The sequence below is a fragment of the Rattus rattus genome, chromosome 1, assembly GCF_011064425.1.
Source record: "Rattus rattus isolate New Zealand chromosome 1, Rrattus_CSIRO_v1, whole genome shotgun sequence".
In the NCBI taxonomy this organism is placed as follows: Eukaryota; Metazoa; Chordata; class Mammalia; order Rodentia; family Muridae; genus Rattus; species Rattus rattus.
This window is the reverse complement of record NC_046154.1, coordinates 31,531,283-31,546,652: the sequence shown is the minus strand read 5'-3', so window position 1 is coordinate 31,546,652 and position 15,370 is coordinate 31,531,283. Positions and strand designations below refer to the sequence as shown.

General features: G+C 43.8%; 1 protein-coding gene across 2 annotated transcripts in view; it reads left to right on the top strand.

Annotated features, from left to right (window-relative positions):
* The first annotated feature begins 11 nt into the window (after positions 1-11).
* Positions 12-15,370, top strand: part of Kiaa0319l (KIAA0319 like) — a 92,304-nt gene continuing 76,945 nt past the window's right edge. Inside the window, exons 1-2 of one of the 2 annotated variants that reach the window (XM_032897757.1) lie at positions 12-95; positions 3,511-3,680. In XM_032897757.1, coding sequence (XP_032753648.1) covers positions 3,539-3,680 — 142 coding nt within the window. In that variant the 5' untranslated portion in view covers positions 12-95; positions 3,511-3,538. Of the gene's footprint in view, positions 96-229; positions 431-3,510; positions 3,681-15,370 lie in introns of those variants that run through there. The other variant, XM_032897749.1, reaches the window with a different exon arrangement.

Genomic DNA, 15,370 nt, shown 5'->3' with positions numbered 1-15,370 from the left:
AGTCTGGGGCCTGGGTGCTCGTGCAAAGGAGGAAAGGTGCAGGCCGCCCCACGAGGGCTCGCAGCAAAAGGCTGAGGGCTTGGACATCCTCGCTTGTGCGTAGTTCTCTCAGCGCGGCCCCTCCTCCCACCCTGGGCTCGCGGCTGGAATTGCGCTTCCGGAGGGTGGGGGCAGGAGGACTGGCTCAGCATGAAGGGTGTGTTTCCGGGTTAAGGCCTGGGAGGTGGGAGGAGGCGGCGTTTCCGGCCGCGGTCGCTGTCCAGGGAGGCTGAGGCAAGAGGGAGCTGTCCGGGTGGGGAGCCAGCACTTCCTTCTTTCTCTTCCTCCTCTGCGTGAGGGGAGAGAAGGTTGGGGGCCTCCCGAGCCCATGGATCGGGAGGAGGCGGAGGCCGCCGAGAGCCGGCACCCCTCTATGTGGCCCTGAGCCCCGGTAGGTGGCCGGGGCGGCTGGCTGCCAGGCCGAGGACCATGAGCTTAGGGGAGGGGCAGAGGCGGGACGGGCTATGCCTCGGGGTACGCTGGCCCGGCGTTGGGACCCGGAGGTGGCGCTCCTGGCTGGGACAGGACAAGTCAGCTGCTTCTAGCCTTGCAGGTGCCAGAGTCCCAAGCTGAACCCCTGCTTTGGGGCTCAGGCCTGGTCAGGCAGTTCTGTCTATTCCCTGACAGACTGGCAGACCAGGCTCCAGGCACTGCGGTCCTTCTGATAACTCTCGACCTCTGCAGCCTCGTCCGAATTGCTGTCTCTGGTGTTTGATGATCTTCCCATCGAGATAAAAAGAAAAAAAAAAGTTGATACAGAATAAAGGGGGCGGGGCTGGGCTCGTTGGCGAAAACTCTCCTCGAGAATTTTGACGATTTTGCCCCAGGGTCCTGCAGTGGCTGCAGTGAGCACAAAAGCGAAGTGAAGGAAGTCAAAGTAGAAGACCTCAGGCGGGGTTCCAGGAATGCTTTGCCTGGTCTCACCTCACGGTGGTTGTGCCCAACCGACAATAGAAGTTGTTAAAGCGCATTAGCTGACTCTCCTTGTGCTATCTTGTGATTAACAGACTGGAAACTAGGAACAAATTGGAAAGACGTCCTCTTAGAACAATCTGTTCATTTTTTCAGCTATTTGGAAAACAGTGTCTGCAAATATAAGCAAAGCTATTCATGGCAGTCTGTTCTGTAACTTTTTCAAACATCTAGGACTTTTTCCCCTCCTTCTTAAAAAGCTTTATTCTTGATTACTCACACCCGCTGAATAGACGGGCTCTGTCGTTATTCAAACATATCTTATCGCTGTGTACATAAATGGAGTTCCACGTATGTAGCTGACAGACTGAACTATGATACATTCCCCATCAACCTGAAGTATTAAGTAAACATTACCCCCTGCTCTGTCTGAACAGCTGCTGCGACAGAGTGCTTTTATTTCGGGTGTACTTGTAACGCCCTAAATGCCAGCACTACTGGGAGCCTTTCTAGATTTTCATTTGTCAAGTATTGTGGGGGTGTGTGTTCTCTCCCTGGGTTGCTACCCTTTGATTTGATAACAAACATTTTGGATCTTAGCAGTGTTTTTGTTGTTCCTGCCTCTGGTCAGCAAGCTTTTAACTGGACCCTAGCAGTGTTTTGTGCCCAGAGGCAATTATAGGTTTCAGCTGAATAAGCAGCCCGGAGTGCAAATGAAATTACCTCTGTCTCTCCCAGGCACTTGTAACCAGCTTGCAAGTCCAATGGTGTTTATTCCTCCTGTTTTCAAAGCCTTTTTATTTCTTTTTTGCTTTTCCCCACCTACCTGCCAGGATATTGATGACAGGTGTTAAGTCACCTTTAGTTTTAAATCCCTTTGTGGTAGGCAGAAATGTTGGGGAAGATCCACGCACACACTCACGAGCACACGCTTGCTCTCCACTCCATCCTGGGAGGCTAGAGAAGTTTCTGAGTATAGCTTCTTTGGCTACATACGCCTTTTTTCCCTCCCCTCCGTCCTGTGTCGTACAATTACAGGAAAACTAGATAGGAATGGGTAGAAGAGAATGAGAGAGATGAGAGAGATAAAAGTCCTTCTGGTGCCCGTGGCTCAGGGAAAGGCATTACCTCAATTTGGAGTGGTATGGTTGTGTCTCTTCCTTCTTGGCATCGGCATTGAAATCCATTCCAGATAATGTTGGTCTTGCTGACTGGAAGTGAGGGTTAGAGTTGCTAACCCGTGCTGTTTACCAGATGTGAGTGTCAGCTTCATAACTTCATATTTAGGACAGAATTTTTTTTTTCCGGAGCTGAGGATGGAACCCAGGGCTTTGCGCTTTCTAGGCAAGCGCTCTACCACTGAGCTAAATCCCCCAACCTCAGGACAGAAAATTTTTAAATTTTTGTTTGTTTGTTTCTTTGAGGCAGTGCTTTTCTGTAGCCTTGGCTATCCTGGAATTTGCTGTGTAGACTGGATGGGCCTCAAACTCACAGAGATCTGCCAGCCCTCACCCCCAATCTCCACCCTCACTCCCACCCACCCCTACCCAATGCTGGGATTAGAGTTATTTACCACCAGTGCTGGCACAAAACTTAATTTTTTTCTTTTTTTCTTTTTTTCTTTTTTTCTTTTTTTCTTTTTTTTTCCGGAGCTGGGGACCGAACCCAGGGCCTTGTGCTTGCTAGGCAAGCGCACTACCACTGAGCTAAATCCCCAACCCCAATTTTTTTTGAGACAGTGTCTCATCATATTCTCTAGGCTAACCTCGGAGTCCTGGATTTAAACAATTCTATAACCTTCCACATAGCTAGGACTTCAGCTATGGGACACTATGCCTAGTCAACAGATCTTTGAATTATTTCTTCAGAACCCTATCAACTTGTGTTGTCAAGAATTATGTGAGAGGGAAGAAAGCTCTGGAAAATCAGTGTCATTCTCCTCTTTCCTCTCCCCTCCATATACTACAGCCACCAGATTACAGAGTAGCCAGCACAGTGCTAAGTTAAACATATGGGGAGAAGTATAGGAGACCTTAAGACAGGAATTGCAAACGACTTGGACAGGCAGATAGTGTAAAAGTGTGTACTGGGTAGATTTGTAAGATGACATGGTGCTGCTGTGCCTCAAGAGACTCACCTTGGAAGAGCAAGACTGGGCAGCATAATCAGGATTAGTCAGAGGAAGTCCAACCTCTCTTAGATAACGAAGTACTTTGGTCAAAATCACAGAGCGGTTAGTAGACGCTGAAGTGGAAAATCAGAGCTACTTTCTCAGGTTGGTGCTCTTTCCCATTCTCACACAGATGTCGGATTAGACAACAATGGGATATAAAATCACTTTAACAGCAGATTCACTTTATATATCCTTGCTCTGTTGTTACCCTGATAATTATAGGCTCTGCCGAAGCTCAGGCTGAAAATTTGCTGGCAGGGATGAACGTTGAAAGACACACTTGAAATTTCTCTTTCTCCTGATCTGTCACATTTTTCTAGCATTCCACATTTCCAGGAATCAATTATTAATTGTTTGGCATATAATTTCTCTTTCTGTCTTTCTAGTGTACTGGTTCCGCCTCTCTGGAAGGCCATGGAGAAGAGACTGGGAGTCAAGCCAAGTACCGCTTCCTGGGTTTTGCCAGGATATTGTTGGCAGATATCAGTGAAGCCGCCGAGAAGCCTGTACCTGGTTTACAGTTTCTTCTGCCTCAGCGTTCTGTGGTTGTCAACAGGTATCACTTTTGAGATTTAAGGTTTAACCCCTTCCACCCTGCACCCTCCCCCAAACAATCAGCATCCTGAATATATGGGTTTGCTTTAAAGACTGACCAGAAGGCAGAAAAGCCATCTGCTGACATAATAGCCATCATTTTGATGGGTGTTTACTTGTTGGGTTTGTTTTTGTCTGTCTGTCTGTTTTTTTCTGAGACAGGTTTTTGGAGTGTGTGTGTGTGTGTGTGTGTGTGTGTGTGTGTGTGTGTGTGTAGCCCAGGCTGACCTGGAACTTCCAGCTGCCTCTCTCTCCATACCCTGCTTTGTTTGTTTTGGGACCAAAATATGAATTGGATTTTTTTCTCTAAAGGAGAATTGGTATTCAGTTTGCCATTTTATAAAGGTAGATTGACAAATCAAACCAAATAAACAAACAAATATTCAGAGTTGGATTGGGGCCCTGGAGCTGGACGTTGTCACATGACTGAGGCACATTAAGTGTCATGGCCCAGGACACATTACCTAAAGTCTTCCTATCTTTTTTTTTTTTTCGGAGCTGGAGACCGAACCCAGGGCCTTGAGCTTGCTAGGCAAGCGCTCTATCACTGAGCTAAATTCCCAACCCCCTTCCTATCTTTTTAAGTGGGATCTCAATGTGTAGCCCAGGCTGGCCCTGACATCATGATCCCCTTGCCTCACTGGACTAGCCTTAGATCTGCCTCATAGCTTGACTTGAGAGATGACATAGTAGAGGCATGTAATGCTGTGTGACCAAACCTGCTTAGAAAGAGGTGCTTAGCTTTCTTACCAGAGCAATGCGCACTTTGTTTTATTTTTTGTTTTTGAGAAAGGGTGTCACTGTGTTAGCCCTGGCTGGCATAGAACTGGATATGTAGACTAGACTGGCTATAAACTCACAGTGATCTGCCAGCCTCTGTCTCCTGAGTGTTAAGATCGAAGGTATGAATGGTGGATTCTTACTACTTTAACAAATCCATGTATTTGTTTTAATTTGAAAGGGCTGCACACACCCGCCATGATGGTCTGCGTGTATTGGTCAGAGGACAGCTTTGTGAAGCCAGTTCTCTCCTTGCACCTTTGTGTGGATTCCGAGGATTAGATGCAGCTGGTCAGGCTTGCACAGCAGAGCCATCTCTGGCCCCACACACTTGCTTGTTGTTTTTAATAGAAGAGAACCATGTTGATGGACTTGACAGAGTAAACTGTCCTCAAGACAGTCCCTGCTTAGAGCCTCTTGCCAGACATCAGTGCCAAGAAGGCTAACTGTCAAAAGCCAAATTTAGAAATACGTCCTCTCTCTGTCTTTGCTTTTCATCCTTTTGCTGACATAATATGGAGTGTGAGAAAGCAGGGTTTTGAGGACTTCTGAGTGGGCCCTGGACAAAGACCAAAAACCTCTGCAGAGATCACTGTCACGGCTGACTATTTAGCTTGTGCTCTGACAGCTATGAAGATTTCTGTCATTGTCATGAACTCGAGAATCAAGTAATTACTGTATTTAGCAATTTTTGTAGCACTGACTGTGGGTTTTGCTGTTGTGCAGTGGTAGTTGATGACTGTATGATCGTAGTGGTGGAGCTTGCAGTACGGAGAAAGCTGACCCAAATATTTTTATATAAAATGATGCTTTGTTAGCTAATTCTGGGCATTGTTTTATGTGAGATAATTTTAATTAAGTAATTAATTTGTATTATCTCTTTAAGAAAAGCACTTCTTTGAAAGTGTACCAACCACATACCGGATTTGTAGAAACATTGCATGTCTTCTTTTTTTTTTTTTTTTTTTTTTTTTTTTTTCAGGGCTGGGGACCGAACCCAGGACCTTGCGCTTCCTAGGCAAGCGCTCTACCACTGAGCCAAATCCCCAACCCCTATTGCATGTCTTCTTAATGTTTAATGATAATTCTGAAACAGAGAGCTTACACTCATTGTACTAATAAGGAAATTGAGACCCAGAGAAGCAAAGTTACTTGGCTAGAGTCAAGTGGTGAGAACAGGGCAGAGCAGGACCCCAACCCAGTCTGTTTGCTGTAGTGTTGTTTTCTTCCTTTCCACCACAGTTCCTTCTGACCATCAGTGATTCTTGGAGAACCAAAGGGGTTTTTTGGTTTTTTGACCCCAGAACCTTGAAAGATTATTTGAAAGATTCAGAGTTCAAGGGGACAACTATGAAGTGTCAGAAAGTAATTCTGTCTTTCTCTATTTTCCACTTATACTTGGTTAAGAGTAGACTTGTGGGGGGATTTTCAGATTTACATAAGAAACTTTTTACTCTGTCTTGATGAAGATTAAAATGAGAATATCTAGGGCTTGGGATAGAGGCTGATGGTAGAACACTTGACTAGGCTGTGAGAGGCACTTAAAGGGTTCAGCTCCACACTGCAGACAACACGGAGAAAAGCAGAGTTCTACTAAGAGAGACGTGGCTGCCCTCAAACATCGCTAGAAGAGGTAAACAGAAAACAGATTGGCATAAATGTCAGGAGATTTAAAAAGTTCATGTCCCTTGACTTACTTCCCCTTTTTAGAGTTTTAGGGCTAGAGAGATGGCTCAGTGGTTAAGAGCACAGGCTTGTTTGCTAGAATCCATATGGTGGATCACAGCCATCTGTAATTTCACTTGTGGGATCTGACTCCCTATTTTGACCTCTGCACATAACCAATCATACATGTGCTGCACATATATACGTGCAAACAAAACACATACACATACAAGTGCAAAAATAGTTGTTTTTGATGCGGGAGTTGAGAGGAACTAGAGAGGTGGCTAGGTGGTTAAGAGTATTTGTTGCTCTTCCAGAGGACTTGTGTCAGGTCTGGTCTCTGAGGGCACCTTACATGTATATGTGTATATTGACATGCATAAATAAAAATAGTTAATCTTAGATACATAGTGAGACCTTGGCTTTAATATGTGTGTGTTTGTATGTATATGAATACACACACACACATGTATATATGATGTATATGGATATGTGTATGTATGTGTATAGCTCAAATACCTGGCATGGTGGGTGATTCATGCCTGTAATGTAATCCTTTTTGTGTGTGTGTGTGTGTGTGTGTGTGTGTGTGTGTGTGTGTGTGTGCTTTGAGACAGGGTGTCTGGAGATAACCCTGGCTGTCCTAGAACTTGATATATAGACCAGCCTGGCTCTAAACTCACAGAGATCCACCTGTGCCTCCTAATGCTGGGATTAAAGGTGTGTGCCACCTTTACAGAAGGATGCCTGTGAGTTCCAGGTCACACTGGCCACAGAATGAAGCCTTGTCTCAGAAAACCAAAAGATTGGGCCAGAGAGATATAGGTACTTGCTGACAAGCCTGACAGTCCCTGAAACTACATGGTGGATGTAGAGAACTGACTTACAAGCTGTCCTTTAAACCTTTTTTTTTTTTTTTTTTTTTTTTTTCGGAGCTGAGGACCGAACCCAGGGCCTTCCATTTGCTAGGCCGGCGCTCTACCACTGAGCTAAATCCCCAACCCCCTGTCCTTTAAGCCTTAACACACACACACATACTGTGGCACATGTGCACATACACAAACACAAACACACCGTGGCACATACATATCTATACACATATACTGTGGCACATGTGCACACACATGCATACTGTAGCATATGTGGATACACACACACACACACACACACACACACTATGGTACATGTACACACACACAATGGCATATGTACACCCACACATACATATACATGCAAACAAAATAAATGCAAAAACAGAAACAAGAGAAGTTTATCTTAAGTATATCTTTAGATAGTTGTTGGGAATAAGAACAATAATTGACACTTGTTTATTTTGTACTTTGAAACATTGCTATCACCTGCCCAGTGACACAGCAGTAATATCTTTACGTATTTATGTTATAGCGTCATAATTACTTTCAGTTGTCAATTTGACACAAAACTAGAATCATCTAGAAAGAAGGACCCTCAACTAAAGAATTATATTTGTCAGATTGGCCTATGGCTACTCAGAGAGGGATTTTCTTAATTGCTAAGCTATAGGAGGGGCCTGCCCACTATAGGTGGTGCCATCCCTAGGCAGGAGGGCAAACTGGAGGTAGCAAGCCAGACAGCAGCTCTCCTCCTTGGTTCCCATCTAGGCTTCCCTTGCTGATGGACTGTAACTCGTTAGCTGAGATAAATCCTTCCCTCCCCAAGTTGCTTTTGGTCATGGTGTTTTGATCACGCAACAGAAAAGTAACTAGGACAGACACTATGCAACATTTCCTACTTCAGAAGAATGAGTATATGGGGAAACATCCTACATGAAGTGATAAAAGCAAGATAAATAACTACATGTTTACTGCAGCACCAATGGTATGAAATGAAAAAAACACATAATAGAAAATAATCTAAAATAAATATATGACTGAATGTTTATATATTATGATCTCTTTTTATTCTTCTGTTTTCAAACAATCACTTCTCTCTCTTTTTTAATAAGGAGATGAAAATCTACCAGGCAATGTAACAACAAAATGACTCAGGTGAAGCCCTGTCTATGTCACCTTGGTTGGTACCCGTTACTTATATATACTCAGCTTTTACCTGAGCGCTTACTTTTTTTCCCTCCCGATAAAAGGTGGTTTTTTTTTAAGATTTATTTATTTATTATATATAAGTACACTGTAGCTGTCTTCAGACACACCAGAAGAGGGCATCAGATCTCATTACAGATGGTTGTGGAGCCACCATGTGGTTGCTGGGAATTGAACGCAGGACCTCTGGAAGAGCAGTCAGTGCTCTTAACCGCTGAGCCATCTCTCCAGCCCGGTGTTTTGTTTTTTAATTTGTTATCATTTAGCTCATGGATTATATAAATTCTTCCTGAACAAATAATGCAAAATAAGGGCTCTTTGCAGTTACCTCCCATTCCGGGTACCACTTACTATTGGCCCCTCTTTGGTAGCGCTCCCAGGGACACACTGACTTCATTTAGGTGGTTTCTTTACATATCTGCTTTGGACTCGGGAGTGAAGCCCACTGATAGAAATGAGTGATCATGGTTTGTGTGATAAAAGCTACCCTTTCTTCCTTGTGGGCTATTGAGTTAGTGCTTTCTGTATAATTTTACTGCTATGTGGTTTGAAAATAGCATTTTTTTTTTTTTCTTTTTTTCGGAGCTGGGGATCGAACCCAGGGCCTTGCGTTTGCTAGGCAAGCGCTCTACCACTGAGCTAACTCCCCAGCCCCGAAAATAGCATTTTGGACCTGGTGATTATCATTTGGAAACAAATGTGAGATTCCCCTAAGAACTTGGAAATTCCTCAGGAGTTAGTCAACTTCTTAAGAGCAGGAATTTGGCCCTTATTGCTTATGTGAGGTATTCTAAGCAAGTATAAAATCTGGCACACAAATGTAGTATAAAAGTATTTGTAGGCTGGATACTACATTAGCAGTAGGGGATTATCCTTTGAGGCTTAAACCGTGAAAGCAATATAATGAGGGGAGAGGTTTACAAAGACAACTTAAGGAGCTAAAATGCCTTTGAAAGCAACTGAAGGGATTAACATCTGAACTGTGTCAACATTCCCAAACAAGAAAGGCTGTGTCTGAAGAGTTGTGTGTGCGGGGCACAGACCTAATTGGATTTGGAATCCTACAACAAGGTGGCCGATCTTATAGGCTAAAGGTGGTAGTTGACCCTGGAAACGTCCAGATTTTCTGGCTCCAGATGAGGCAATAGTAAAACACCAAATGCAGCACAACCCCCATCCAGGAAAATGGCAAGTTTGATGAGAGAAACAGAGAAACTATTATATATGGAGTGAAAAGAGGGAGGGATTCAGGTCTTGTGTTCCCGGAACCAGAGAAGCTTTTCACTGTGAAGGGGAGGGCCGGAAGTCCTTTCCAAGAGGCTGATACCTGAGTTCTTTTGAAAGTTGAACCTGAAGGTCACAGGAGGAATTCCAAGGCAATGGGTACTCAGAACAAAGGTGTAGAGGATGTGGATGCGAATGCCCTGTGTCCCGCTTTAGAGCAGTTCCTGAAGAGGTGGGGAGTGGCCAGGTCACAGGGAGACTCCTTACCATGCCCAGGAGGCTGAGGTTTAATCTTCCTTAGGCAGGCTGTCCATAGATGCTCCTCCATAGCCCAGGTAGGCCTTGGAGTTTTGATCCTTATGCCTCGGCTTCAGCTTCCTCCTCCCTCCCTCCCCCTCCCTCCCTCCCTCCCTCCCTCCCTCCCTCCCTCCCTCCTTCCTTCCTTCCTTCCTTCCTTCCTTCTTTCTTTCCTTATATGTATGTGAGTACACTGTCCCTAGATGGTTGTGAGCCACCATGTGGTTGCTGGGAATTGAACTCAGGACCTCTGGAAGAGCAGTCAGTGTGGAGCCATCTCTCCAGCCCTGGCTTCAGTTTCTTGAATATCCCAGGATGACCAGCCTGTGCAGTAGGCCTGGGTCACACTCTTTTTCTCTTCTATTTTCTTCATTTCCTCTTCTTTCTGCTGTGGTTGTGCATGCTAGGTAATGCTCTGTTACTGAGCTCTGTACCCAGGTCTGGTTTGGGGTTTCTTTGAAACAGGATCTAGCTTTTGTAGCCCAGGCTAGCCCGGGACTGACTGGATAACTCAGATGGGCCTAGGACTTGCAGTCGTTGGTGTCTTATCTTCCCAAGCACTAGGGTCATGAGCGTGAGCCACCACACCTGGCTTACATTTTATTATGTTTCATAATCTAGAAAAAGTTGAAGCTGTAGCCTTTATAGACTTATTGATATATTATATCAAATAATATTATATGAATGTCTATGCATGTATAAAAGAAGCTCAAAAAATTTCAAAGAGATCAACAGAAAGCAAATATGAAGTAATACTTAATTTAAAAAGCTTTTTGTGTGTGTATATGATGTGTACATATGAACACATGCATGCCATTGGCATATGTGTGGAGGTCAGAGGACAACTGTGTGGAGTTGCTTCACTGCTAGCCATCTTACATGGCTTTTGGGAATCACATGCAGGTTGTTGGGCTTACATGCTAAGTCCTACCCTACCAAGGCATCTCACTAGTCCAAAGTTTTAAGTTTTTGTTTTATTAATTACTTTAGTGTACAGAATGAGTTTCATTATAACCTTTTTGTACATTGCATATTAGCATATATAATACATACAGTATATGTAAAGCCTAGATTCCACATGAGAAAACAGATGGTTCTTGCCTTTCTGAATCTGGTAACATGGTGCTCTTCAGTTCCATCCACCTTTCTGGAATCACTAATTTTTCTCTTCATGGCTGAACAAAGCTCCTTCATGCTCGTGCCTCATTATCTTTGTCCATTTGTCTCTTGATAGGCATTGGCTGGTTCTCTGTGTTCTGTCCTGGCCTTTATTCTTTATTCCTGCCTCTGACTCTTGGATTAGGATGGTTCCTGTTTTTCCAAGAGCGTTAATAATTTATTTGCGATGGCTGTGGTCTTTTAACAAAAGCACTCGTAGCTACAGGCTTTCCTCTGAGAGCTGCCTCTCTAAATCCCAGAGGTTCTATAAGTTGTGTTCTCCTTTCATTTGGCTCTAGAAACTTTTACATTTCCTCTCTCATAACTTCAGTGGCCCAAGAGTCTGTGTTCAGTCTTTAGAATCTTACATAATACCTGTGGTTTTCTTGTTAATTATTTCAAGTTTTTTTTCTTTTTCTTTTTTCTTTTTTCGTGAGCTGGGGACCAAACCCAGGGCCTTGCGCTTGCTAGGCAAGCACTCTACCACTGAGCTAAATCCCCGACCCCTATTTCAAGTTTTATTGACTGTGTTGTGTTAGGATGGAAGTTTTTTCATTTCTTTTGCATTTCTTAAGAGTTGCTTTATGACCTATTTAGAGAATGTTCCACTGAGAAGAATTTTTATTTTGCTCTTGGATAAACATTCTGAAAATGTCTATTAGGTCCTCTTGATTAACTCTGAAGTTTATTTTCTTTTATATCTTACACTGAGCTGTTTATATAAAAAATACCTGAACTCCTATTTATTTCTCATGGGGGAAGTCACAAGTTAAACAGGTTTTGAATAAGAAAAATGACAATTTGTTTTGTTGACAGGTTATTATGTATCCCAGTCTGATATCTGACTTGCTATATGTCTGAGGATGGCCCTGAATTTCCAATCACCTTCCTCCATCTCTTAAGTGCTGGGATTGCAAAACTGTGTCTGTCACCCTGCCTGGTTTATGCATTGCTGGGGCTTTAACCAATGATCTCGTGCTAGGCAAGCTCTCTGCCAACTAAGTTACATCTGTAGCCCCTGAAGGTTCAGTATTGATTTTCAGTTGGGATAACCTAGTTTTGTTTGTTGGTTACATGTATTTTGTGTGTGTGTGTGTGTGTGTGTGTGTGTGTGTGTGTGTGTGTGCGCGCGCGCGCGCTTGGGTGTGCACAAGTATACCAGTGTTGATGTAGAAGTTACAGGACTTCCTTTACCACGTGGGTACCAGGAATCAAACTGAGGTCATCAGGGTTGGTGGCAGGTTCCTTTATCCACTGAGCCATCTCGCTGGTCTTTGATGTCCTACTTTTTTATGAGTGAGGTATGAAGTTACCTACTGTTACTATGTCAAATCTGTCCTTTCATGTCCATTAGTGGTTTGCTTTTTTAATTGGAAGCCCCAACATTTGTTGTATATAATTTATTGTTTTTATGTCCTCTTGTTTTTTCTTTTTTTTTTTTTTTTTTTTTTTTTTTTTTTTTTTTCGGGCTGGGGACCGAACCCAGGACCTTGCGCTTCCTAGGCAAGCGCTCTACCACTGAGCCAAATCCCCAACCCCTTGTTTTTTCTTTATTAATATGTAGTAGCCTTTAAAAATATTTTCGAGTTGAGCATAGTGGTGCATACCTTTGTGTCAGTGCTCAGCAGAGGCAGGTGGATCTCTGTGAGTTTGAGGCCAACTAGGTAGGAGTTCTAGGACAGCCAGGGCTACATAGAGAGGCCCGATCAAAAAAAAAAAGCCAAAATGTATTTTAGTTTTGGGTTTTTTTTTTGTTTTTTTTTTTTTTTTTTTTGGAGCTGGGGACTGAACCCAGGGCCTTGTGCCATAGGGCAAGCGCTCTACCACTGAGCTAAATCCCCAGCCTTAGTTTTGGTTTGATGTCTACTTTATCTGTTATAAAACAAGTATGCCAGATTGGTTTTGACTTTTATTTGCTTGGTACTTAACTTCCATCCTTTGATGTTCAGTTTGTAGACATAATTGCCAGTGAGATGTGTTTCTAAGAGACACTGATAGTTAGATCTGGTTTTGTTTATTTCGAAACAGGGTTTCTCTGTGTAGCCCTGGCTGTCTTGGAACTCACTCTGTAGACCAGGCTGACCTCAAGCACAGAGAGACCCTCCTACCTCTGCCTCTTGAGTGCTGGGATTAAGGGTGTGCACTACCATGCCCAGTTTAGATCATATTTTTTCATCTAGTAGGCATGTGTCTTTTAATTGGAATGTTAAGACCATTTGCACTTAGGGTTACTGAGAGATATCTGCTAATTGCTATAGGTTTGTCAGTTGTTCTCTTGGTTACACAGATGTCTTAGTTACTTTTCTTGACTAGAAGCAATCTAGAGGACAGTTTATTTTGACTTACAGTTCAAGGACATATTATGCATCACGGTGGCAGGGAAGGAATGTGGGCCATTGGAGGCTGCAGGTTACATTGTGTAGATAGACAGGAAGCTGAGAATAATGTGCTCATTCAGTTTGGGACCCCCATTGGGTGGTTCTGCCCACATTTAGAATGGGTCTTCCTACCTCAGACTTAATCTAGTTAATTTCTCACTGATGCGCACAGAGGCTTGTCTCCCTCTGTATCCTATGAAGTTAATGTTCAGTATGAACAATACTGAACATAATAGATCATTGTTTGTGTTTTTCTTTCTCCCCTGTTTGTATGAAGTATTTGCTAGTTTATGGTGCTAGACACGATATAGTCCATGTTTTACTTGCAAGTATGTATATGCACATGTGCCCTCAGAGTTTAGAAGAGGGGTCAGAACCCTTGGAACTAGAATTACAGATGGTTGTGAACCACTGTATGGGTATTGAGAATTGAACCTAGGTCCTCTGGAAGAGCGGCTAGTGCTCTTAGCTGAGCCATCTCTCCATCCCCCTCCCATTTATTTATTTTGTTTTATATGTACGTTTTGCCTATAGTCATGTATGTGCACCACATGCCTATCTGGTACCCACTGAAGTCAGGAGAGACTCTCGGATCTCTTGGAACTGGAGTTACAAATGGTTGTGAGACACATGTGGATGCTGGGAACTGAACCTTGGTCTTTGCAAGAGCAGTAAGTGCTCTTGACTCCAGCCTTGACTTATCTGTTCATTAGCTAGTAGACACCAGAGGTTTCTATTTTTGTCTACATAATGTGTTCTGAAGATTTATATACTAGTTTTTGTGTGACTGCACATAAAGGTAGGAGTAGAACTGTTTATCTGTCCAGTAGTTCTTCTCTGTCTGTCTACTTGCTCCTCCTTATTTACAGCCTTCCCCTTTCTTCACAGTAGCTATGGCACTTTTCATAGTTCTAACTACACCCCCCCCCCCCGCTTTCTTCTGACTTCTCCCTCCCCTTTCAGCAGTGGGATCAAGCCCAGGGCCTCTCACATGCTAGTCACCACCAACTTTCTTTTATAAAATAGTAGAGTAGGTTACTGGAGATCAGAAAATCACAGAGGAGAAGAACTTGCTTTGGACCTAGTCCGAATTCAGTTTGCAGACAGACAGACAGACACAGTGAGTGAGAAGGACAACAGACAGTCAAGTAGGTGGGAATTCCTGAGTTCACTGGGTTTTATTTCCCCGGTTACTATTGCAGCAGGATCTGCTTTGTGGCAGCTCTCCCTGTAGCTCTGACTTAGTCTTCCTTGCCTTTGGCTTTCTTGATTAGGCAGGCTTTCTTTGCTCTCTCTTTCTCTCTTCCTTTCTCTGTCCTCTTCTGAATCCAGTGAGGTTTGTCTTCTATACACATCTGGCATTTTGCTAAGATGATGGTCACCTTCCTACGTGGAGACCGTCATATACCCTCTTACCTGAAGTCTGCAGTAAGGGCTATAAGATGACTCGGTGGCTAAGAGAACTTCTTCCAGAGAACTCAAGTTCAGTCCTCAGCACTGACCTACACACAGCTAACTGTGATTCCAGCTCCTGGGCTCTGATGCCTCTGGAACTCATGGGCACCTCCACTCAGGTGCACACACCCACATTCAAAGATACATGGGACTTGCACTCAAGTGCACACATCCACATACAGAGAAGTGTGAGCACCTCCACTCAGGTGCGCACACCCACATTCAGAGACGCACATACATATAATTTTTTAAAAAGGTAACAGCCAGGTGGTGGCGGCTCACACTTTAATCCCAGCACTTGGGAGGTAGAGGCAGGTGGATCTCTGTGAGTTCAAGGCCACCCTGGTCTACAGAGCAAGATAGCATGGGCTACAAAGAGAAACCTTGTGTCAACAACCCTGCCTCCCAAAAATGAATAAAATAAACCCTTTAAAAGTCTGTGTAGCATTTGGCAGCTTTGTTTACTTTCTCGAGCGCCCGTCTTCACTTGCCACTTTCCCCGTCTCCTCGTTGATGTTCTGTACTCTTCAATGACTTCCCCCTCAGTCCCTCCCCAGCATGTCTCTTGAGTTGCTTGTTCTTTGGGGCTTTGTTCTGTCATCCCTCCTTCTGCATGC